This window comes from Galeopterus variegatus, unplaced genomic scaffold, assembly GCF_000696425.1.
Source record: "Galeopterus variegatus unplaced genomic scaffold, G_variegatus-3.0.2 Scaffold354, whole genome shotgun sequence".
Lineage (NCBI taxonomy): Eukaryota > Metazoa > Chordata > Mammalia > Dermoptera > Cynocephalidae > Galeopterus > Galeopterus variegatus.
Window position 1 is genome coordinate 90,589 of NW_007726465.1, and position 23,804 is coordinate 114,392.

General features: G+C 41.5%; 3 protein-coding genes across 4 annotated transcripts in view; 1 reads left to right on the forward strand and 2 right to left on the reverse strand.

Annotated features, from left to right (window-relative positions):
* Nucleotides 1-23,804, forward strand: part of NIP7 (NIP7, nucleolar pre-rRNA processing protein) — a 46,267-nt gene that overhangs the window by 196 nt on the left and 22,267 nt on the right. The window contains exons 2-5 of one of the 2 annotated variants that reach the window (XM_008567883.1): nucleotides 38-124; nucleotides 222-360; nucleotides 879-1,019; nucleotides 1,235-2,098. In XM_008567883.1, coding sequence (XP_008566105.1) covers nucleotides 38-124; nucleotides 222-360; nucleotides 879-1,019; nucleotides 1,235-1,354 — 487 coding nt within the window. In that variant the 3' untranslated portion in view covers nucleotides 1,355-2,098. Of the gene's footprint in view, nucleotides 1-37; nucleotides 125-221; nucleotides 361-878; nucleotides 1,020-1,234; nucleotides 2,099-23,804 lie in introns of those variants that run through there. The other variant, XM_008567884.1, reaches the window with a different exon arrangement.
* Nucleotides 2,673-10,164, reverse strand: TMED6 (transmembrane emp24 protein transport domain containing 6). The gene is made up of 4 exons (XM_008567882.1): nucleotides 8,226-10,164; nucleotides 6,757-6,883; nucleotides 5,337-5,485; nucleotides 2,673-3,083 (listed from the first exon to the last, which is right to left on the reverse strand). The coding sequence occupies exons 1-4, from the start codon at nucleotides 8,433-8,435 to the stop codon at nucleotides 2,850-2,852; spliced, it is 720 nt and encodes a 239-aa protein (XP_008566104.1). The 5' UTR covers nucleotides 8,436-10,164; the 3' UTR covers nucleotides 2,673-2,849.
* TERF2 (telomeric repeat binding factor 2) overlaps nucleotides 10,680-23,804 on the reverse strand; it is a 27,001-nt gene continuing 13,876 nt past the window's right edge. Inside the window, exons 7-12 of the mRNA XM_008567896.1 lie at nucleotides 22,555-22,701; nucleotides 21,130-21,236; nucleotides 19,399-19,797; nucleotides 14,525-14,610; nucleotides 12,267-12,310; nucleotides 10,680-11,820 (exon numbers count right to left, since the gene is read on the reverse strand). Of these exons, the coding sequence (XP_008566118.1) occupies nucleotides 11,662-11,820; nucleotides 12,267-12,310; nucleotides 14,525-14,610; nucleotides 19,399-19,797; nucleotides 21,130-21,236; nucleotides 22,555-22,701 (942 nt within the window). The 3' untranslated portion in view covers nucleotides 10,680-11,661. The remainder of the gene's footprint in view (nucleotides 11,821-12,266; nucleotides 12,311-14,524; nucleotides 14,611-19,398; nucleotides 19,798-21,129; nucleotides 21,237-22,554; nucleotides 22,702-23,804) is intronic.

Consider the following 23,804-nt stretch of genomic DNA (forward strand, 5'->3'; position numbering starts at 1 on the left):
GTTCGGCCGCAGCCTCCAGTCATCCTTTTGCCCTCAGCATCGGGGAGAATCTTCAGCTGCTGGTCGATAGGCCCGATGGCACTTACTGTTTTAGGCTGCACAACGACCGAGTATACTACGTGAGGTGAGGCGGGGCCGGGCGGACAGCATGGACCCGGGGTGGTGTCCTGGGTCCCATCAGCCTCCCTCGGTCCGACACTTTTCTCCCCTTACCCCTTTAGTGAGAAGATTCTGAAGCTGGCCGCCAATATCTCCGGGGACAAGCTGGTGTCGCTGGGGACCTGCTTCGGAAAATTCACTAAGACCCACAAGTTCCGGTTGCACATCACAGCTCTGGATTACCTTGCACCCTATGCCAAGGTTTGTGGGGTGGTTTCTGGTTTGCCACTGGGGGTGAAGTCAAGGATTAGGGTCACATCAGAACGCACATTACCGGGCAGCTCTTTTCCATGGAGTCCCTGCCAGTGCTGGGTAAGTGCCAGCACATGGAGATGTTTGTAGGTCTTGCTGCTTGGGCACAGTGAGAGCTAGGAGGAGGAGTACTGTGCAGCAGTGTAGTAGCTATCTCCAGCAAAGTAGAAAAGCCTCTGCGGACCCAGCTCAGGATCAAAAAGCAAGTAAGTGGCTGTGATGAGGATAATGGGGTCCAGAAAAAGAGCTGTTAAACTGTCCATGGCAGAAGTTGTTTGTAGAGTTGAGGAAAGAACTTCCTGGTACCGTTCTGTTCAGGGGATGAACAATTTGAGGGAAATATGCATCTCTATGTCTCTTCCTTAAAATTCTTTCAATAAATTAATCGCAGATTGTGCAGCTAGCTTGTCTGCAAGAGTGTAAGTATTAGTGTTTTTGTATCTCTTGGATTTTTCCGTTTCTTACAGTATAAAGTGTGGATAAAGCCTGGAGCAGAGCAGTCCTTTCTGTATGGGAACCATGTGTTGAAATCAGGTCTCGGTCGAATCACTGAAAATACTTCTCAGTACCAGGGAGTGGTGGTGTACTCCATGGCAGATGTCCCTTTGGTGAGTAGAGATGGTAGCTGTTAAAAGTCAAGTAACTTTTTATTCAAGAAGGATGTATTTCTAGTCTGTGTGCCTGAGAGACTAAATTCTCAGCAACTTTTGAATTCCTAAAAGACAAGAAATGTGGTTATTTTTCCATCTTTGTTATTTCCAGCCGTCAATATGGGCTTATTGAATAACTTGAGTGAATTGGTGTCTCTTCTTTTGAATCCCAGGGTTTTGGGGTGGCAGCAAAGTCTACACAAGACTGCAGGAAAGTAGACCCCATGGCGATTGTGGTATTTCATCAGGCAGACATTGGGGAATATGTGCGGCGTGAAGAGACGTTGACTTAAAACAAAGTCATCACAAGGACTTTTGGCTGTGCGCAAGGGCCTAGTTTTTTTTGTGCGTCTGCATAGACTCCACCATTATGTTGAGTTTTGTCAACACTGGGACCGTCTTCAGGGACTTCTTAGTTTAATATTCTCTCTGTCACTGACAAATGCAGGCTGGATTCTTATTATACAGAAATGGCTCAAAAATGGGGTTTCAGATCTTTGTGTTTGTGACTAAATAGAATACTCTCATATTTGAATCAGAGAGCTTCTTGTTCTGAGTAACAAGTTCTAAATCATTGGAACTGAGGACAAGAATAACTTATCATTGTTATCTGTGATAACACTTTGTTTTCCAAACTTATAATAAGAACACAATGGATTTTTATGTTATTAATATCATGAAAGATAGATATTACCATATTAGAATAATAGGTCACATCTGGGATTTTACAAATGAAATTTGGCTAACACAATAAGAGCAATTTATTCAGCTACTTTTCTGTACAGTAAGTGCTATGGGTGTGGAAGAAAAACTTGTATTCAAACTCCAGTTCTCCTGCCTACCTGCTATATGGCTTTGGATGAGTCATTCAACTTTAATAAATTTCTTTTTCTTCTTCTGTTTAAAAAAACACAAAACTAACACAGCTTTACCTATCTACCTAAGAATGGCTTGTAGAATTAGAAATCATGATTGTAAAGCACCTAGCACAGCGTCTGGCAAATGAGAGGTGTTGAATAAATGTTGAGTTATTTTTATTTTGCATATACTATGAGTTTAATTGGATTAAATTAGCTTGTTTTTTACAAGCTGTTTTTTGATCTTCTTGGATGGGATAATCCCAAGCTGAAATGTATTTTTCATCACCTTGATTTCATAAAACATAATTTATTTTATATCTGTACTTACCTGAATGGACTAGACACAAAGCACTAATCAGAGACCCTAAAATAATAATTCAGCTCCTTTGTCCTTCCCTATGTCTCCTAAAATTACTTCTAGAATTAGATATTTTTTTAAAAATAACATTTTATAGACAGAACATTTTAATACTACCTGTATTGTAAAATAATTTCTTTAATGAATATACTGCTTATTTTTCATTCCAAAGGTGACATCTCTAAAAATAAAACATTTTCTACTACAAAAAGGCACTCTACCAACTCCTGTTTTTACATACAAGCAAACTTGATTTTGTCCCATTTTTTTCAGCTCTTCCTTCCAAAGTTTTCTGTTAACCTCTAAGTATACTCAGTGAAGGTTAAGGGACTGCTATATGGTGAACAGTGTTTTGATGGTAGCATTTAATACATACTTTAGACATAGCCAACCTTAGAACTTTTACATTGTTATTATTTTATTTCCATTTGCCTTTGTTGATGAATGCAATAGACAAAACATTAACAACAGAAATTGATTTTTTCCAATAACTTTACAAAGCTGATTTGGCCAAAGCTTTGACAAAGCTGCTACCCCAGAAAGAGCCAGGGTAACTACAGTCATCCTGGCTTAGCATCTTGGCTTCTTAGTATCTGTAGTTGTTGGAACATTGAAGAGACGCTTCAAGAAATACAGCTGCAAGATCCCAGAAAGAACAATAACAACACTCTGGGCTGTTGACCACCATTTCACATAGTTATAGTTTGATTGAAGAAGGAAAAAGTCGGCCCTTTTCCTCATCCGGGCAAAGTTGTAGTATCGCCATATGTGAAAAATATTGTTCTGCACCTTTCGCGTACTCTCCTATGGGAGAGAAGATAAAGGGATAAACCTCCCACCAGCAATAACTTATCTGGAAGTAGAGTAATTTACTCATGATTTTAAGATATGTAATACTGTTATAGTTAATAAATGCTAGTTTTGTTGTATACGGAAAAGTCTAAACTTTTTTTTATAATGAAAAACTTTGTTATTATTTTTTGGCAGCTGGCCAGTGCAGGGATTTAACCTTGGACCTTGCTGTTAATCAGTATAATGAAAAACTTTAGTTCTCAAACTAGAGAGATTTTCCAGAAGATCTAGATTTTAGACATGTACTCTGCATGTCATTATCCTTCCAGGTGATGTTGTATATGCTCTTTTCCGTATATGGTGCAAGACAAGAGCCTGCAGACTTTTAATTAAAGGGCCAGATAATATTTTAGGCTTTGCAGGCTATTCGTCTCTTGCAACTACTGAACTCTGCCATTGTAGCAAAAAAGCAGTCATAGACAATGTGTAATTATCAAATGAGCACGGGCTGTCTTCCAATAAAACTTCCATTTACAGAAACAGGCAGCGAGCTTTTGTGCATCAAGGAGACTATCAAGAAAGTGGAACCACTCCACAGAATGGGAGAAAATATCTGCAAATCATATACCTGATAAGGGACTTACATCCAGAATATGTAAATAAAACTCACAATTCAATAAAAATACAACGCAGGGCTGGCCTGTTAGCTAACTTGGGAGAGTGTGGTGCTGGTAACACCAAGACCATGGGTTTGGATCCCCATAGCAGCCAGCCACCAAAAAAACCCCCACAAAAAACCTAATTTTAAAGTGGGCAGAGGATTTGAATAGACATTTCTCCAAAGAAGATAAACAAATGGCCAGTAACCACATGAAAAAAATGTTCAATGTCATTAATCACTAGGGAAGTGCAACTCAAAACCACAAGACACCACTTCATACCCTGCTGGTGTATGAATATACTACTTATTTGTAATTTCAAGGGTGACATCTCTGAAAATTAAATATTTTCAACTACAAAAAGGCACTCTAAGGGCTGGCCCATGGCTCACTTAGGAGAGTGCGGTGCTGATAACACCAAGGCCACGGGTTCAGATCCCTATATAGGGATGGCCGGTTGCTCACTTGGGAGAGCATGGTGCTGACAACGCCAAGTCAAGGGTTAAGATCCGCTTACCGGTCATCTTTAAAAAAAAAAAAAAGCACTACCAACTCCTATTTTTACATGCAAGCAAACTTGATTTTGTCCCATCTTTTTTCAATTTTTCCTTCCAAGGTGGGAGTGTAAAATGGCTTAGCCACTGTGGAAAACAGTCTGGCAGCTTCTCACAAAGTTAAATAGAGTTACCATATGACCCAGCAATTCCCCTTCTGGGTATACAGAGAGAATATATTAACACACAAACTTGTATGCAAATGTTCATCGCATTATGATAGCCAAAGGTGAAAACAACCCAAATTTCCATCAGCTGATGAATGGATAAATAAAATATCATTCAGCCATAAAAAGGAATAAAGTACTGACACATGCTACAATGTTGATGAACCATAAAAACATGCTAAGTGAAAAGCCAGCCACAAAAGGCCACACATTGTATGATTCCATTTATATGAAATGTACAGAATGGGTAAATCTATAGAAATAAAGTAGAATAGTGATTGCCAGGGATGGGGGATCATGGGAGAATGGAGAGTGACTAATGGGTATAGGGTTTCTTTAGGGGGTGATGAAACTGTTCTGGAATCAGATGCTGGTGATGCTTGCATGACATTGCGAACATATTAAAAACCATTGAATTGGGGCCTAGCACGTGGCGCACTCCGGAGAGTGCGGCGCTGGGAGCGCAGCAGCGCTCCCGCCGCGGGTTCGGATCCTATATAGGGATGACCGGTGTGCTCACAGTGCTCACTGGCTGAGCGTGGTGCGGCCGGTCTCAAAAGAGGACAAAAAAAAAAAAAAAAAACCATTGAATTGTACCCTTGAAGATGGGGAACTGTATATGAATTATATCTCAATTAAAAAAAATAGGCAGTGAGCTAGATTTGGCCTATGAGCTATAGTTTGCCAAACCTTGGTATAAGACAAGTGAGGAATTTTAAGAGCTCCAAGTCATAAAAATTTATTAAAGGATTCAAATCCCCTTGCCTGTTTGGTTTTTACCTAATGAGCCCTCATTCAAATGGTATTACTCCCATAATTTTAATCTCCCTCCAAATTAAGAATCAGTTTCCATAGATGTTTCTCTCCCACAAAACACTCCATTACCTCAATTGCATCCAGAGTATCATTCAGCTGTTTTCTCTCATTCTGTTTGTGGTCCAGCTCAGGCTCCTCATAGAAGACTCCAAAGTTGAGGTATACTTGCACAGTACCAAAGTGATTTTGCTGATTTTTTAGACAAAGCTGGTAAAAACCTGTAGGAATTTCTAGATCATTACCAAGTCTTTGTCTCCCACCCTTTGTTAAGGATCCCCTAGAGATACCTGTTGTATAATTTTAAAATTGCTACTATAGCACCTTCTTTTTACTTAGGACATGGAAGACACTGCTCTTACATGAAACTTATTTTACTAAATATTATGAGGGGTCTTCAAAAAGTTCATGGAAAAAGTTGTATTACCTTTTAATTTCATTTTTCCATGAATTTTTTCAAGTATCCTCAGATTTATTATACTTTGCCAGATATCAATAAATTCAGTTCTATACTGGAGAGAAAACAATGTTTTCTCCTTTTCCAACCTAGAATTTCCATGTCTCTTATTAAGGAACTCCTGCTCAACAAAATGAGTTGAAATTAAGCACATGATGTTTACTCCTTGTACACCACTAGAGCTACAAGTACTATCTTGTATTTGAAACTGGAGAAAAATTGATGCATTGTGAATGAAAGAAACTATCCTGCTGGAGTAATTGCCTGCAAGGTGGTTTGTACAAGACTGATGGTTGGGGTGTTTACTGGTGCTGGTTCTCAAGGTCACTGCCCTTTGTGTGTGTATGGGGAGGGGGCATGTGGAGGAGCCAGTTGTGGTGGGATTAGAAAGGTGGGGCAGTTTTTGAAAGTCAAAGTGATTGGAAAGCCAAAGATGCTAAATATCCTATAATGCTTAATATCCTGCGCTACACAGTGAAGGATTGTCTGATACCCCTGTTGAGAAAGTCTTTTTTAGCACACCTGGCTAGTAAAGAGCTCAGTTACGACTGACTGGTGCCGTCTTAGGTGGGAGAGGCTTGATCTGGCTATAGGAATTTCTGGTTGGAAAGTGCTTTGTTGTAGAGTGTGGATATCTCACATGTCCGTGCATTTCCTTCTGTTCTGAATCCGCTTTTAGTAACTGGCTCGAGTATTCTTATGTCTGGAAGGAAAGGCTAGTCTGTAATAGATTGATCAATTAGAATTCTGTATTACAAATGAATCTCTCTGTTTTGGGCACTTTCCCAGAATATGATCAATCAGTTGGAGATGAGATAAAATTGAGCTTCTGGATCCTAGAGTTATAATAGTCACCTGGAGACCCTGCCCCCTAAACTGCCAGTGGATTGCTACTTGATGTCCTTGGACATCTCCAGGAACACTGTGGTTTTTGATGATGAAAGCTGAATGTTTTTCCTAATGTTTCACCACCCCATTTCCTCAATTTCATAGAAACCTGTGATTATTATAATAGCCATGGTGATGAAAACAGACCTGTCTCTTTGGTAGAGAAGTTAATCTGGCCCCGAACATCTTGGGAGGTATCTATGAGGAAACCCTGTGGGGTATGTGCGGTGGCAGCAACACGCCGATTACGTGCCATCCCCAGTGTTCGCTGAATCTGCCAAGACATATTAGAGAAACAGAAAAGCCCTGTTAACATCACTAAGAAGCCAGCTAAGTCATAGACCGACATCCCATGATTATCAGCACAGGGGTTTTGGGGTGGTACTGCCCCATCCCCCTTCTGGAGTTTGGAATTGAAATTTTCATTTGTCACAGTGATGGTGCTGGGGAGAGGCACAGCAGTGCTGAACATCCTACAATGTCAAAAACATTGAAAAGCAGGACAAAGAATTGCCCCAAATGTCGACAGCACCCCTGTTGAGGAGGAAGACCTGTCTCAGAGCACACAGCCGGTGTGGATCGGTTAATAGTACAGTTCTGGCTATAAAGTTCTTGACTGAACTTGCTTGGTTGTTGAGTTCCCTGGTGTTGTCCCAGATTTGGATGTTTGCTGCTTGGCAGCCCATGCCTACAGCAAGCACTCGATGGACACTCATCCCCAAATTGGATCTTGATTAGTCCAGACTACAGTGAGCTGACTAGTAGCTACTTTTCTAATGTAAATTTGGAGATAAGAAAAGGCTCTGATAAGTTAATTCAAAATAAATTTTAAGTTACAGTGGAGTGGAGTTAGATCAACGTAGTCTATTACTATATAAACAAAAGTTAGAAAGTTAACAGGTTTCTAAGATAAAGAACAAAGGAAATGAACACTCTCTAATATTGAGCTTAACATCCTTGGGCAGGGTGGTATAAGACCACAATATGGATAAAAGTACTTAACCTATGAACAGGTAACTCCAAGATATTTGCCGAAAAGAGAAACCTTAAGCCCATGATTCTCTAATTCGCTGGAATTACCCCTAAAGGCATGACAGCAGATGTTACTTCCCCAACCCCATAAACTGAAGTAGCTTTCTATGAAATCTCTGGATCAGTCTCCAAAGTTCATGACTTTTTCCTTTGACTTTGTATTTTACATCCATGGTTTTTTTGGTTTGTTTGTTTGTTTTTGTCTATAAACACTAAGCTTTATTTTAAAAAGTAAAATGTGATAAAAAAAAAAAAAAGCCATGTTATCACCTTAAAAATGTATTCTTTCTCCTCTTATCCCAAATCCGAGTAAATGTGGCGATTACCTCTCCAGGGAAAGGCACACTGTTTGTTCCATGGCTTTGAGCATACTTCCATAGCCCCCGATTTGAGAAGCCAAGCCATATGTTTTAGCTCCCACTGGTGAATTCATCCACCCAGTTTCCCTGTAACTGCAGGTCCACTTTAACAGGTGGGGAATCACAGCATCTTGATGACAACCAGACCTTGTTTTGTTCTAAAACCTGACCCACTTTACAAAAGGGAGAAAAAAGTGCCCAGTAGGGCCAGAGGAGCCCAAGTACCTCGTAACTGAAATAGAAGTATCCAGTCTGGCGGGCAAATTGCCAAAAGCATTCCATGCCTCCTGGAGGGATCATGATGGCAAAGTCATATCGATCAGCTCCATGGAAGAGTGGCTGGTCCCCAAAGCCACTTAGTTCTGTCTTCTGGCTCCTAGCAGAGGTCACTAGATTCAGAACCACCAGCCCAGCCCCAAAGAGCAAAGGAGACATGCTGCTTTCTGGAGACTCTTCTGCAGGTGAACTGCTTGCAACTCAGTGGAACCGAGTAGTTCAGATAGCTGCTGGGGTAATCATTAACTCAACAAGTCACACTTAGGCCAATTTCAGGGCCACACATAGATATTCCATAATAGAACTGCCACAATACTTCCATGTTTGGCTCACAGGAAGTGTTTGCTTTCACCTCAAAAATTCAGTAGCTACCAAACATACTTCACGAGTGCTGTATAGAAGCTACGACCTCAGAAGAGTTATTTCCATCCATCCCTTGGGCTGCCATTTTTTCAGTTCTTGATTCTTAGGGATAAAATATTGGGTAAGTTTATTTACTAACATAGGTTGGCTAGGGAGATTTTTCTCTTTTCATTTCAAATTGCTACATGATATCTATTGCTCCTATAAAAACACATGGGGCAACACCTGTTTCAACAGACTCCTTTCTGCCCAGTGCCATAGCTTAGAGCAAAGCACGCCATGTAGGAGTGTGCACAAGTTTAAATGGATAAGTAGAGTGACAAGACAGTGGTCAAGCCTCTCCTCATTCTGCTACCTTCCACCTGACTGATACCTTCATCTAGAGCTTTCCAAAATCCACTTGAAGACTATTATACTATTCAAACCCACAATCTGTCTTCTTTGATTCATGACTTCTTCAGCACCCACAGACTTCATGGCAGGCACTGAGCTAAGAGATTTACTTGCATCTTATTTTGTCCTGGCAACAGCCCTCTGAGGGAGGTGCTGTGATTAAGAGATGAGGATGCTGACATTCAGAGATTTGAGCAGCTGACTCGCAGTGCCACAAGTGCAGCTGGCAGAGCTGTGGCCCTGATGGGGGCTCACACTCTTACCCACCAGGACAGGGTCTCTCAAGTGTCGATCTCTGAGTTCTGACAGTTTCCAAACATTTTTATTTCTGTCTTAATCTTAAAAAACAAAACAGAATTACCACCTTCTTACCAAGAATTGCTTCAGAATTTATCACATCAACTCTGAGTGTCACAAGCAGAGACCTCATGAATGTGGTTCATTTCTAAAGAAGGCCAAAGGGCATCACAGCACTCTAGAGGCACAGTGGCTCTGTAGCAGTCTCACTGAAGTGAAGGTGGGAGAAAACTGATGCCACCTTTCAGTACACGGTGGCTCAGGCACCACCATCTGAGTCCCACCGCTGCCGCAGTCCTAACCCACTCATGTCATAAGCAGCAACACGCATTCAGCAAAACAATCATCAGTTCATTATAAGTTTGACAGTTTTGCAGAATTTGTAAGCGTAGTTTTGTTTGCATACATTTCATTAACACTATAATAAAAGTAGCATTAAAGTTATGCGAAAAAAAACCGTCTATGGACCTATGCATATCTCAGGTTTGAGAAACACTGACTGGGATATTTGCTTCCCTAAATGAGTCACAGTTTCAGCCATCTACCAGGACAGCACCAGCTAATGATGTCAGAGTTGAGTGGAGAAAGCTTCTGGATTCTGATCTGGTTTGAAGGGAAACCACAACCGGCTGCAACCGAAGGTAGCTGGGCTGAGAGGAGCTCAAATTCTCACCTTCTCCCTGTGATTTCATTTAGGGTTGGTTGGTAGAAAAACAGTACCAAATGCTCAAACACATAGTTAATAGGTAATAAAGCTGTATAAAGTTTCCAACTTGTAAATAAATGATAAATTTTAAAACTTTAACATTTCTTTAAACCTTGCCTTTCACTCACTCAAAAGTGGGAAAGGGGGGATTCTTCTGTTCCCAGAAAAAGTACATTATATGAGGAAATGAACAAATTAAGAGGAAACTTTGGTTGGCCGGTTAGGTCAGTTGGTTAGAACACTGTGTCATGGTCCGGCCCATGGCTTACTCGGGAGAGTTTGGTGCCGATAACACCAAGGCAATGGGTTCGGATCCCATATAGGGATGGCTGATTAGCTCACTGGGTGAGTGTGGTGCTGACAACACCAAGTCGAGGGTTAAGATCCCCTTACCGGTCATCTTTGAAAAAAAAAAAGAACACTGTGTCATAACACCAAGGTCAAGAGTTTGGATCCAGTGCCAAAGTTAAAAAAAAAAAAAAAAAAGAATACTTCCACATCATTTGTTTGACATGACTTCCAAGGATTAGAACATCCAATAGTTTGACATCAGCCTCTTGATCACCATAATTCAGCAGTTTGTTCAACATTTTGCTCCCTCCATTTGTGAATACATGCTTGCTGTAATTAACCAGCTACTTAAATTTGAGAGAAGCAAGACTTTAATGAAGAATGCTACAAGTATGGACAGTAATTAATTCTCATATTTTAAAAAAAGATTACAGAAAACACTTTACTGAAATTTTTTTGCTAAAAAGACAGTCTTTAAGAATGTCCGAGAGACACAGCAAGCACAACACAGTACAAAAGGAGAAGGGAATGTTGAATTCCAGCGCAAGACACTAACAGCACAACTAGGGAATCAGGTGGAAGCAACCATTTCACAAAGAATGGAATTAGGCATTTATATTCAATCAGGATTTAAGCTTTAAAAGTCCAGCATAAGGAATAGAATTGGGAAGGGGGGTTGGGGGTCTAAGTTTATCTACAATCACCATTTTACCAAAAAACACACTGGTTCAACCACGTGAGAAGTGGAGGGTAACCCTGCCTAGGTAGCCCAGCAGACACTAAGAGCAAATGCCAAGGTTGTCAGGTCTAGGGTTGATGTCGCAGCTGGCTAAACAGTTTTTAAAGGGAATCTGACTCCACAAGGACTGGTCTCTCCTCAACCTGGGCTCAAAACAGACAAAGTTCCTTTGCATTTGCATCAGAAGGCCAAAACTTTATATGGAACAAGTTCACTCCAAATAATGCTCACGTTGCTGGTTTTAACAGGTTATGGATAAGCTCCATAAGATGCCACCATTTCCTAGGAGAAGGTTCTACAGATTACCTGGGATTTAAATTTAAGCAAACCACTAAAGAAGGGAAACACTAATGATATTCTGGCACTGTACAAGCTGTATGCCTGTCATCTCTGCCAAGGACATGGGGTGGACTTGGCTTTGCTTCTTATCTCCATGATATCCAACAGTGATGAAGTGGAACTGGGACCTCCCCCTTGTTGAAGGAGGTTGCCCAAAATTCTCATCTCAGCCCAGCTTCTGAAAGAAACAGCAGACTATCAGGGGCTATTATTAGGAACCATGCTCCTGTGAATTCTGTGGAAATGAAAGCCTGTTTTCAGTTCATGCCAAGTCTTTTCATGGTCCGCCAGCGATCCTTAATCATCACAGCTGTTCGGTTAACAAATGGGTAATTTTTAGAAATGGCAGCCCAGTTTCCTTCCCCGTATTTCTGCACTCCAGCCTTGACCCACTCGCTTTCTTCTACAGTCCACTTCTGCAAAAGAAAACCGAAAGACTTTTCACAACCTGTCTCTCCACTTGACATCTCCAATACTGTGATAAGGTAAACTCAAGAATCCTAGGAGAATCATCTGAACCCAAAAGCAGGGTTTATGTTTTTAAAACATGGCATAGATAGTAAGTAAACACTGTAGATCTGGACATTTAATAATTTTCAATGTCCTGCCATTTCATCCTCAACTAATAATCACATCTGTGTGTGTATGTGTATGTTGCTCATGGTCCAGAAAGTGTGTCATGCTTCTGTCCTCCTAGATTTTTTCTTCCAGAATAACTATTACTTGAACTTAGTTTGAATTATCTGAAAACTCAAAAAGGATTTTTATGAGGTACATGGTAGTCTATGCCTATGAGATGGGGACTTATTTTACCTCTGTTTTACCCACACAACCCGTATCAGAAAAGAGAAATTTAAATTACCTGCTTTTTTGTTGTACTGATTGAACTGTCTTCGTCTGGCGCTGCTAGAAAACATTAAAAGTAGACTCATGTCAGAGTTCACCTTTCTCTGCACAACCACAAGGAAAAGACATAGAATGTCCCCAAAGGGAAACTTGATTCAAATTTCACAAACATCGAGAAGAAAAAGGATATCACTAATGGATAATTTAATTTTGTCCTTTGTTTGCAAACAACAGTCATTTTGATCAACAAGAATCTGTACAAAACAAGTGCTTTACAGACTTTCAATAAATCCTGGTTAATGGTGGAATTCAGGCTCTTTAGTAAAACCAACATCACTTTCTAAAATTACTGAGGGACTGTCACATTTAAAACCCTAATATATATGTGTGTAGATGTATATACACGTATATATTGGTATATACACGTGTGTGTGTAATTTCTGCTTTATAATCCCTTGCTAACCACTGTTTTGAAACAACAGTTTTACTGTCTTATGCCAGAATTTTCAAATCCTTGATCATTTTATGTAAGTACAACTTGGTTTATTCCCTAAACAAAAGAATGGGGTAATAATTATTGCTTCCCACTCCCAAGGAACATGTGAGATCTGCTCAAACTCCCCTTTTCACCACATGGATAAGAAGAGATCAAGCCTCAAAAAACATGCACCAAGATGATTTTTTAAAAGGCTAGAGGGCTACAAGAGGGTGTACAAGTATAAAAGACATGCCATTACAAGCCAATAGGAGCCAGTTCAAAAACTGCAAGACGGCAATGTTGAATAAACATGAAACTTGCTAGAGTGCCTGCCTGAGCAGATGCCACTGTCCTAGCAATGTTTCCTTAATAATGGAGGAAGATGGTTCTGGAAAAGGGATACTTACAGAAGCAGATTATTTATTTTCAAATTATTAAGTATTTTGTACTACAGTAGAAACATTTCTAAAGCTGATAAATATGGACTATATTACAAGTAGGTGTTTTCTAGAACTTTTATACCCTATTGTTTTTAAATATGTAATGTCACTTTTTTTTTTTTTAATTTAAAAAGATGACCGGTACGGGGATCTGAACCCTTGGCTTGGTATTGTCAGCAGCATGCTCAATCAGGGAGCTAACTGGCCATCCCTATATAGGATCTGAACCCGTGGCCTTGGTGTTATCAGCACCACTCTCTCCCGAGTGAGCCACAGGCCGGCCGTGTAATGTCATTTTTATTGTTTTTGTTTCTCCCTCCATTTTCTCTGTGATCTTGATCTTGGCAGCTATGTTTTTGCTGGTGAAGGTACTTTTCAAAAACAAAACCTTTGGGATTGGCAAAGGATTACTGTTGCTATTTTATAAAAGTCTTTAGAACCCCCCAAATTAGGTTTAGCACTTAGATATTTCTATTAGAATGCAAAATATGTGGTTGAATAGATTCTAAGGCAAATGCTGTGAGGTTTAGTATTATTACAGAAAAGTAAAGTTTCTTTTTTTTTTTTTTTTTCCTTTTTTTTTGTCTTTTTCTGTGTCCGGCAACGGATCGCAACCCTCAGTGTCGCCCCCGTACCGGACCGGGACCGGCAACGGGATCGCAACCCTCGGCGTTGCCCCCGCGCCTCGCTCAGCCAGTGAGCAGGAACCGGTCTGTATGTGGGATCCGAACCCTCGGCGGGAGCGCCACCACGCTCCCAAGTGGCGCACTATAGCAGTGCGCCACCGGGCCGACCCAAGTTTCTTATCTTAGAAAAAAATATACAGAAACTGGTAAGAGATTTTTTGCTTAAGCAAAAATGCAGAGAATGACCCCTACTACATTTCTTTTTTTCTCTTTTTTTAAAGACAACTGGTAAGGGGATTATTAATCATTGACTTGGTGTTGTCAGCACCACGCTCTCCCAAGTGAGCAACCAGCCATCCCTATATAGGGATCCAAACGTGGGGCTTTGGTGTTATTAGCACCACACTCCTAAGTGAGCCACGGGCCGGCCCCCTACTACGTTTTCTAATTAAAGGACTTTAGAAAGAACATCAACTACAACTAAATATCATGGATTTATTACAACAAAACCAGAATTTTCTTTAAACATAAAGTACTACTTTGACAGTCTCCACTGTTTAATGGGCAAGGACATAAAACTGATTCCTTATGATTTAAAATGAGGTCAAGAAATTATTAAGCTTTTTCTACTTTGGAGACAAGCAGTTTCTGGAACATTAATATGACAGTAAGATGCATTTATACTTCAGCAAACCTCAAGGAGGGCAGCCAAGGAGAATCTACTGCTTACCATGACCTGGAAATAGGTCGTTCTCTTCCACCCAAGTCTCTTTTTCTTCAACCCCATTAGAGCTGTTCCACTTGCCTCTGGATACCCTGAGGGGAGATCAACAAGAGGACAAGGTATAAAACAAATTCATCCTGGGTCACCCTGTATTCTGTCCTGGGCTCACTCACTGCCCTGAGCTCCTCCCTTTTGCTGTGACTACATTCAAGGCTTACCTATACACACTCCCAAATCCACTGTCCTTTTTGCTGGGCTGGCCAGGCATCTCCACGTGAACATCCCCCAGGCTGCAGGACCTTCCCTCAATCTCAGCACTGAGTACATCACCAGCCCCCTCAAAATCTGCTCATTTTCCTGTTTTTGTTTGTTTGGTTGATTGGTTTTACTCTTAAAGGTCGCAGCATTCTACTTACCTAGAAGCTGCAAACTCCTCCCACTCCACAGACTGATCTTTCTCTCCCCTTTCCTCTAGTTCAAGCCCAGGGTGCCTTTCATCAGTGTTATACTAGCCTCGTAAGTAGAGCTAGCTTCTTCCTCTTTCAAAGCCACCGGAACAATTGGAACAATCTTACTAAAATTACCACATCCCTCTATTCCATGAAGGCTTCTCACAGCCTAAAGAATGGAGCCTAAATGCCTGTCTGTACCAGGGAGTCTAGACTGTCCAGTCTGGCCCAAGTTTTCTACCAGCTATCCTACCATGACCACATCTCGCAAACAGCAGAGCCACCCAGCTCTGCTCTTCCTTCCTCCTGTAAGCTCTGCACGCTCCTGCCTCCATCTCCTGTTCCCTCTGCCTGGGAGTCCTTTTCCTGCCAGGTGAAATCCTGCCATCTTCATCTGTCTATCCCAAACCCCTAGCATAGGAACACATACCATACCATGAGCTGGAGATATATGTAGGTACTTCAAAAAGTTTGTGGACAAACGGAATTAAAAGATAATATGCATCTTTCCATGAACTTTCTGAAGAACCCTGGTACTAGCTAAACTAATATTGGGGTTATCAAAGAGCCACAAAGCAATTATACAATCAAAGATTAGACTAATAAGCAAACAAAACAAGAATCCTTCCTGTGAACATGAAACATTGAGTTCTTGGGTATAGCCAAAAAAAAAAAGTCACAAAGCTGAAAAATAATACAAAATCCAAATTATTAAACAAAAATTATAGTGCATCTCTTCTAATTAACTTTAACTGTGTTTACCTGATTAATAACATAACTGTCCTGGGAAAAGAGCTCCGCACAAGTCTGACCTCAACATGATAACATCTTTTTAAAAAGTAACATGGGAAGTGTCTGAGTTAAGAGTTTTGAAGCATTTATATAAAGTGACCTGTAAAAGTTGACCAAGAGACTAGAGACAAACTTCTGTCTCCTCCCCTGTGAAAAAGAGACTTATTTTTAATGCTGTCTGGGTATTTTGCAAAGGAATAATGAAAGCAATTTTGTTAATAAGTACATAAGCTTGAAAAAATTCCTTGAGTTCCCTAAGTGTTCCATGAAATTACCTAACCAAGTGGCTGAGACAAATGGCAGACTATTTCGTTTTTAAATAGGATCATATCTCCCAAAATGTTATTTGAGAATAATTTTGCTTGAGACAATGTGAAAAAAATGTATGAGGTTTTTTTCTTCTCAGGATATTCCTGTACTAATTATGATTTATGAATGAAAGTCAGATGGGGTTACAGTGTAAACTTTTTATCTACTTATCCCAGCGTTGGGATAAAACCGATTAGAACGCAAGTCCCCTGCTGGTCCGTCATTTTCCCAAGTAGCTGTTCTCTCCTCCTGCAGACTGTCATTGCAGGTCACTTTAGTAACATTCTCTACCCATGAACTCTCACTGTTATCACCTGTATAAATGTTTTGGTAGTTATTTTACAGGGCCTATGACATCTTTCAGATGATGGCATATCATTGACTGCCTCTACTAACTTCTCATGTTGCAGAAGGGCTGAGATCCGGGTGGTCCTTCTAATTGTTAGGTGGCTGTGTGGTCTTGGGCAAATCAAGCCACTTCCTGGTCCTCACCCTCACTGATGAAGTTAGAATGGTCTAGCAGGGTCGGTGGCTACTGGTTAAAAAACAATGCTTGGGCTAACAATGATTCTTACATTTATTTTATTTTATTTTATTTTTTTGTCTTTTTTTTTTCGTGACCAGTAAGGGGATCGCAACCCTTGGTGTGGTGTCGCCCACACCGCGCTCAGCCAGTGAGCGCACCGGCCATCCCTATATAGGATCCGAACCCACGGCGGGAGCGTCGCTGCACTCCCAGCGCCACTCTCTCCTGAGTGCGCCACGGGCTCGGCCCGATTCTTACATTTTTAAAGGGTTGCAAGAACAAAACAAAACAAAACAAAAAAAGAATATGCAACAGAGAAGTATGTAGCCCACAATGCCTAAAATGTTAACCCTGTGCTGGTCTTTTACAGAATTTTTTGGTGTCACCCCTTAAAATACAACCAAGAATGCTTATTTGATTTGGTTAACAAATGCTTAGTAAGCACTATTGCAAGGTGCTGTGGGAGATATAAAAATCTAGGGAGAAAAAAAAGAATAAAATTTTTAAAAAGCTAAACAAAATCTATGAGTTGTGGCCCTGCCCTCCAGGTGATATCCTGTAAGCTACCTTCCCTTCCTCCTGAGTCCACTAACCCTGGCTGCTCAGGCCCTCCCTGTCACCTTGCAGCAGTTTCCAGCCTCCCTCCTTCCCTCTCAGTACCTGTTCAAAAGCCCTCAGTGGTGTCTAATCAGGCCTTCCGATTAGTTGTATTGAGATAACCTGGGGGCATAGTTAGAAAAGCAGATTACAGGGCATTCTCCTGCCCCTTCTAATTCAGTATCAGGAGCCTGGGAATATATATTTTTACACATTCCACAGGTAATTGTGACATGAAGCCCAGTTTGAGCACTTCTGCCTGGTAGACTACAATAGAAACTCAAGGTCTGCCCATCACGCATCCAGCCTTTTCTCCCTCCATTCTCTCCCTTGCACTGTGTTCTCCTACTGTACAGACTACATGCAACTTTTCAGAGCATACCAAGCTTCCTCATGCTCATATGTAAGGAATTCCCACTGCCTAGAACCCTCCACCTCCCAATATGCTCGATTACCTCCTACTCATCCTTCAAGGTTTGCTACACCTAAACCTTGCTCAGCTCTTCTCCCCACGAGCTCCCAGGGCACTTCACACATTCCTCCTTTAGCAGGGATCACTGGACCCTTTTCTGAAAAGGGACGGATAGTATTTTCAGCTTTGTAAGCTTTACTGTCTCTGTCCCAAATACTCAACTCATCATCACAGCACTGAAAGCAGCCACAGACGATACATAAGTGATGGGTGTGGCTGTGTTCCAATAAAAGTTTATTCGTAAAAACAGGCAGCAGGCAGGTTTGGCCCAAAGGCCATAGTTTGCTGGCCCCTCCTTTAGAGCACCCATCATACTTCACACCCTTGACATATGAGAGGTGGATATGTCTGAAACCTTTACAAATCCTCCCACTTACAAAACTGCTGTAATCCTGCTCTCCACAGTTTCCTCATCTGTTCATGGGAGCAATACCTACACTTTACAGGACTGCTGTGAGGATTCAATGAAATCATGTATCAAATGAGAATAGTATGTGGAGCTATATCTGCTGCCATCAGCTATGCCAATTTGCCAACCAATGACTCACTTCCAAATGCAAGAAGTGGTGCACTAGTACAAATCTGAGCTTGCGTATAAGTCACTTAACAGATGCCATAGCCCTCTGAGGCACCTAGCACAACATATGCCAGAGCATAGGTCCCCAAACAACTACAATATAGAGCAGTGGTAGAGACAGCAACGACCTTGGGAGGTCAGCGAGGTGGATACTTACAGCAGGGGTGAGCAGGGAAGAGTTTTGTGAAGGAAGTAGAATTTTAAGAGAGGAAACTTGGTGTATGTGATGTTCAGGCCATGGGCTTTCATGTCAAAGCTGGCTTGGATTAAAAATCCCAAAGCTCAACTTTGCCACTTTCAGCTGTGTGACTTCAGATGAGCTAATAACTTTTCTGAGCCTTCCTCATCTATACGATGGGGCTAATATACCACCTCACAGAAGGAGGACTGTAGAAATTCAGTAAGATAACACACGAAAGTGCGTGGCCCCAGAAAACACTTAACAACAGCTCCTCTTCCCTTTGAAGGACGAATGGGATTCTAACAAGCAATGATGAGGGATGACAGTCCACTGTGGGGAATGAGAGGAAGCTAAAGTACAGTAGTAGAAACAAACAGCGTGTTCCAGAGAGAGCAAGCAGACCAGTTTGCCTGGTGGGGGATCCACAATAGGGTGCAAGGGGAGCAAAATTCAAAAGCCAGGTTGGGAGTCATGATGGGAAGAAAAATTAAGTATTCTAACCTCTGCCCCACAGTATCTAGCAGAATGTGGTAGATTAGTAAATATTTACTCAATTTGCCAAGTCTCAAATGCTCATAAAAGGTGCAGAACTATAAGTATTCATCAGTCTCTTTTAAGGATCAAAGTATAAAGTGGCTCAATTCAAACAAATTTCTTTTAACAAACAAGACTAATATTTAGTCATCAAGGCACTCAGGTGTTTGCTACAAATGGAAGCGGTGATGAGTAGGAGGCTCTGAAACCTTTCCATCCTCTCTCACGCCCTAATGCAATGCTTGGAAGCCCATGTGTGGGGCATCAGAACTGGCAGGGATGGCTATGGCGTCACTCCCTGCTCCCGAGTCACATTCCAGCAGTCTGAGCCAGGCTTGCTGGTGAATAACTTAGCTGAAAGTTACTTCATTCACGGAAGTAATACCAGGCCCAACCAGGACCACCAACCAGCCCCAAAACTGCTACCAAGAAGGTCTTCATACTTGGGATTCTTTTCCCCAGGAGGTGATTGGTTGAGAACGGCAGACTTGGATGGTGGCGCTGGCATGACCTCCTGGGAGGAGGTGAGGCTTGCGCTCTGCTCAGTACTCTGGCTGTCCTCCTCCAAAACCAATCTGCTTATTGTCATGCGCTTGTTCTTGGGCTGCAGTTCCGAGCTGCCCTCACCCTCAGCGGGGACAGAGCTTTCACTTTCACTTTCATCTTTTCGAGGTCTTTTGTTTTTGAGGGCTGATGATGGTGGGGGCACTTGATTAGGAAGAACCAGATCTTTCTGGTCCAGTTTTGCGAAGGCTGCCTCAGAATCCTGTGCACCGGACAGGGTCTTGAAAGCTGCCTTCAGAGTTGTAATTCCAATGGTGGCTGGAGGATTCCGTAGCTGCCTGCAAATAACAGAAACATACAAAGACCACTTTCACCATTGTTGACCCTCATCCAAACAGCCACAATTTTTGCATAGTGTGAAGAAGCTTCAAATTAGAGGACTCTTCAAGCTGAGAACTCTCTTAAAAAAAAAAAAGAGGTTGGCTTGACACACCTTTATTTATAAAAGCCCTTATTTAGAATGAGTGTAAATACAGGCTTTAAATGTGATGTATAAATTGTATTATGGAGTTAAAACTCTCAAAAAGAGAACCTTAAAGGAACTATGCCTAATGACACTACTCTCATAGACCTCTTCAGCTTATGTGCTGTCCAACTCTCTTGGTTTGTATGTACTAAAGCAATGCTTTCCACTATGTAAGAACTCTGAATAGTGCTAACAACTACAAGTCCACCTGGGTAACCAAATAACAAATCAAGCAATCTCCCCCTGAAATCTAGACTCTTCTAGCCATCCCAGTCTGACCCTCATGTGAGAGAAGGCAGGTCTCCACTCTCCCCTTTCTCCAACAATACACTTATGAACAGAACCTTGAGAATCCTCAAAGTGTGCCACACACAGTCTTGAAACAAAGAGAAACTGCCTTTTAAAAAAAGTGCATCTATCCTTTGGAATAGCTAGTACACTTTAAGTAAAAATTGTGCAGAGGGGCAAACTGGCAGCCTGTAGGCCAAACCCAGCTAGCAGATGTGTCTTGTTGCCTAACCTATGTGAAGTTTTTTTTTTAAATGTACTGCCAACATTCAAAAATTGAGAAATCTCACAAGAAAACTTGGACATCTCACACAAAAATGTGAACAACTGATGTCTGAGCATCCTTGGGCACGAAGGACAATCACAAACAGCTGACAAGCATGTCCTCCCTGGTTACAGGCCCATGCTCTCCACTGTCTTGTCCTAGACTCACTAGGCTCCATTATACTTCCTACCAGGCCCTCAAAGACATCTAAACTTGTGATCCTGCTTTAGCAAATGGTCTTGGGATTCCGACTCAGACCTGAACACTTGCTTCCTGAATGTATTAAGAGATTAGGTATCCACAAAGAAGAACTGAGTAGATTTGGGCAAGGCAAAGAGAGAGAAATGGAGAAAGAACCTTTGAGGAATAGCCAGTCAGAAACTCTGCAGGGATCCCAGACATCCTGTCTTCAATATTCTCATTTTCCCAGGGTGCGCTCTCCATCTCCCACAGGGCGTTGTACAAGTAACCCAGTAACACGTTAGTAAGTCAAATCACCGAGAAGAACTGATCGTGACCTAAGAAGGAGCCTATGCTTCCAACAACTACCTCACTGTCTTACCCAAGATCACAAAAAGGCATCCCTCTCACCTTGTGGGTTCTCTGGGTGGCTTTTCCACAGACTCTGATGCTGGTGGTTTATCTTCCTTTACTGTACATGAGGCAGCAGACTCAGATTTCAAAGCCTTTTTGGCCATCTGGGAAAGCAAGAACGTCATTAGGAAGAGGAGGCCACAGATTTTCATTAATTGTCTGTTTCTTTTGCCAGGAACATTCTTAATATGCAAACAAGTTTACTTACAAATCCAATCTAGGCATAAACTAGAGGAGAACATAAAATGGGAGACTTTACAAGAATCACTTCAAATTGTGTTGTTCTTTGTTTCCTCAAAAAACAGTTAACACCTCCAAAAACGGCTCAGTTTTCTATACCATGCGAAGACTCAATTTGAGTGGTGCTAACTATCTTGACATTGCAAGAACCCTTAAATCTTTCTGACACCAAATAATGACATGATTTTACTCCACACCTCCTCTTCCATCCTTCCAATCTCAGCCCTTATTAACAACTGTTTGAAAATCCTTACCTATACCACACATAAAAGTCTGAGTAGACCAATCTTGCTCTAACTCCAACTGCTCATTTCCAATTAGACCAGTATCATTCAGTTTTAGATATGTATATCTGTAATGTGCGGTGGCTTAAGAGCCAAGAGTTCTATCCTCACATACAGACAGTGGCAGGATATTTTCCAATTACCTGGAATGCAAAGGAAAGAATCCTTGGCCATGCTCAAGTATCCTGACACTTGCTCCCTGAACATTCCAAACTACCTGCTTAACAAGTAATCTGAGATTTGCCAAAAGATGGCTAGGGCCACTGACACTATTAATATGGGCCTGGCAAATTAACTATCATGAGATGGAATATTCTCAACATTCTCAAAATCATGGCTTATATACATACCAAGACCCCTCTCACTCAGTGTTTCCTCACCACAGTCCACCATCTAGGACAGCCTGGTTTCTAATTCTTCTTAATGCTGTCCTGAGCCTCACTGCTTCCATTCTTTATGCTTATCTCTTTGATCCAATTAAAGAGCATTTTCACTTGGCCTCCTGTGACCTTATAACATCCCTAGTCACACCTTCCTCCACACCATCCCTTCTTCCTTTTAACAACCCCATCATGCCACACCTACCAAACAACTCTTCCTCCCAAATTTCACCTCCCTTGGGAACCACTGTCGATTTTACGTCAATGTTCTACTTTAACCACAACAGATTTATCACATGTAAAGGAAGTAAAAATGGGAGGTGAGGGAGATAGGTCAGTTCCATTTACCTCTTCCAGTATCTCTGCATTTGTATTTTTAAGGCATTTAATTAAGGAAGATGATGCATATAATTCAAAGTCTTTTTCACACATGGACTTTCACTTCTAATTTCCTAATTCCCTGCACATCCTCAAGGGAACATCACAGTTATGGGAAGAGAAGAAAGGCCAAGGCACACCGTGAGGAGGTAGGGCTCTGTGTCGTCCAGGTGGCTCTCCAGGAAGCGCAACATTTTCTGCTGGAAGGTCTCATAGGAAAAGTTCTGGATAACAGGGTGGGCAAAGTTCTTTTCTCGGATAATGTTGAGAAGATCATTTCTCAGCTTCTACACAAAGGACCGATATTTGCAATATGAGAAAGAACTCCAATAAAAATTCAATGATGATGAGTTGACACTGAACACTACGAGAATTTCTGCAACACTGTCCATGAAAATCATTGGTGCACATACTGAAAGGGAAGCCCCACCCCAAGGACTGGCCAATAAATAATGGTTTAGCCACAATTTATTGGCCAGCTATAAAATAAGGGTAAGGGAGCTCCTTATGTGCTAATAAAGAATGATCTCCAACTTATATTAAGTGAAAATAAGCAATTTAAAAAACGTTCAAATTAGTGTATAGAATATGCTATCATGCATGTGCATGGGAAGAATAGAAAAAAATGGATATATTTGCTTGCATACACATAGAATATCGCTAAAAGAACAAAAGAAGAAAATAATACTAGTTGCCTCTGAGCAGATCGAAATGGCTGAGGTCAGAGGTGAGAGAATTTTCACTGAATTCTTTGGTTATACCTTTTGAATTTTGAATTATACACGTGTATTACCTTTTCAAAAAATAACACTTAAATTTATAAAGAAAAAAAATAAGAGCAGGGGACCAACAGAGCTTTTGACACCCGCAAACAGGTGTTAAGTCCTCTCTAAAGCAGAGTCCCCTCAAGTCTGCAGGATCAGCATTTATGTAAATCAAGTTCAAAGTGTTACAAAACTTGTTAGCTTAATACCCAGTGCTGATCACTTAAATAAATGTTCTGTCACACCAGACACAAATAAGGCAAGTAAATGATTTATACACATTTGTCTAATGAAAAACAAATTTTGGGCCGGCCCCGTGGCGCACTCGGGAGAGTGCGGCGCTGGGAGCACAGCAACGCTCCCACCGCGGGTTCGGATCCTATATAGGGATGGCCGGTGCGCTCCCTGGCTGAGCGCGGTGCAGACGACACCAAGCCAAGGGTTGCGATCTCCTTACCGGTCACGAAAAAGACAAAAAAAAAAAAAAAGAAAAACAGGGGCCGGCCCGGTGGCGCACTGCTACAGTGCACCGCTTGGGAGCGTGGTGGCGCTCCCGCCGAGGGTTCGGATCCCACATACAGACCGGTTCCTGCTCACTGGCTGAGCGAGGTGTGGGAGCAACACCG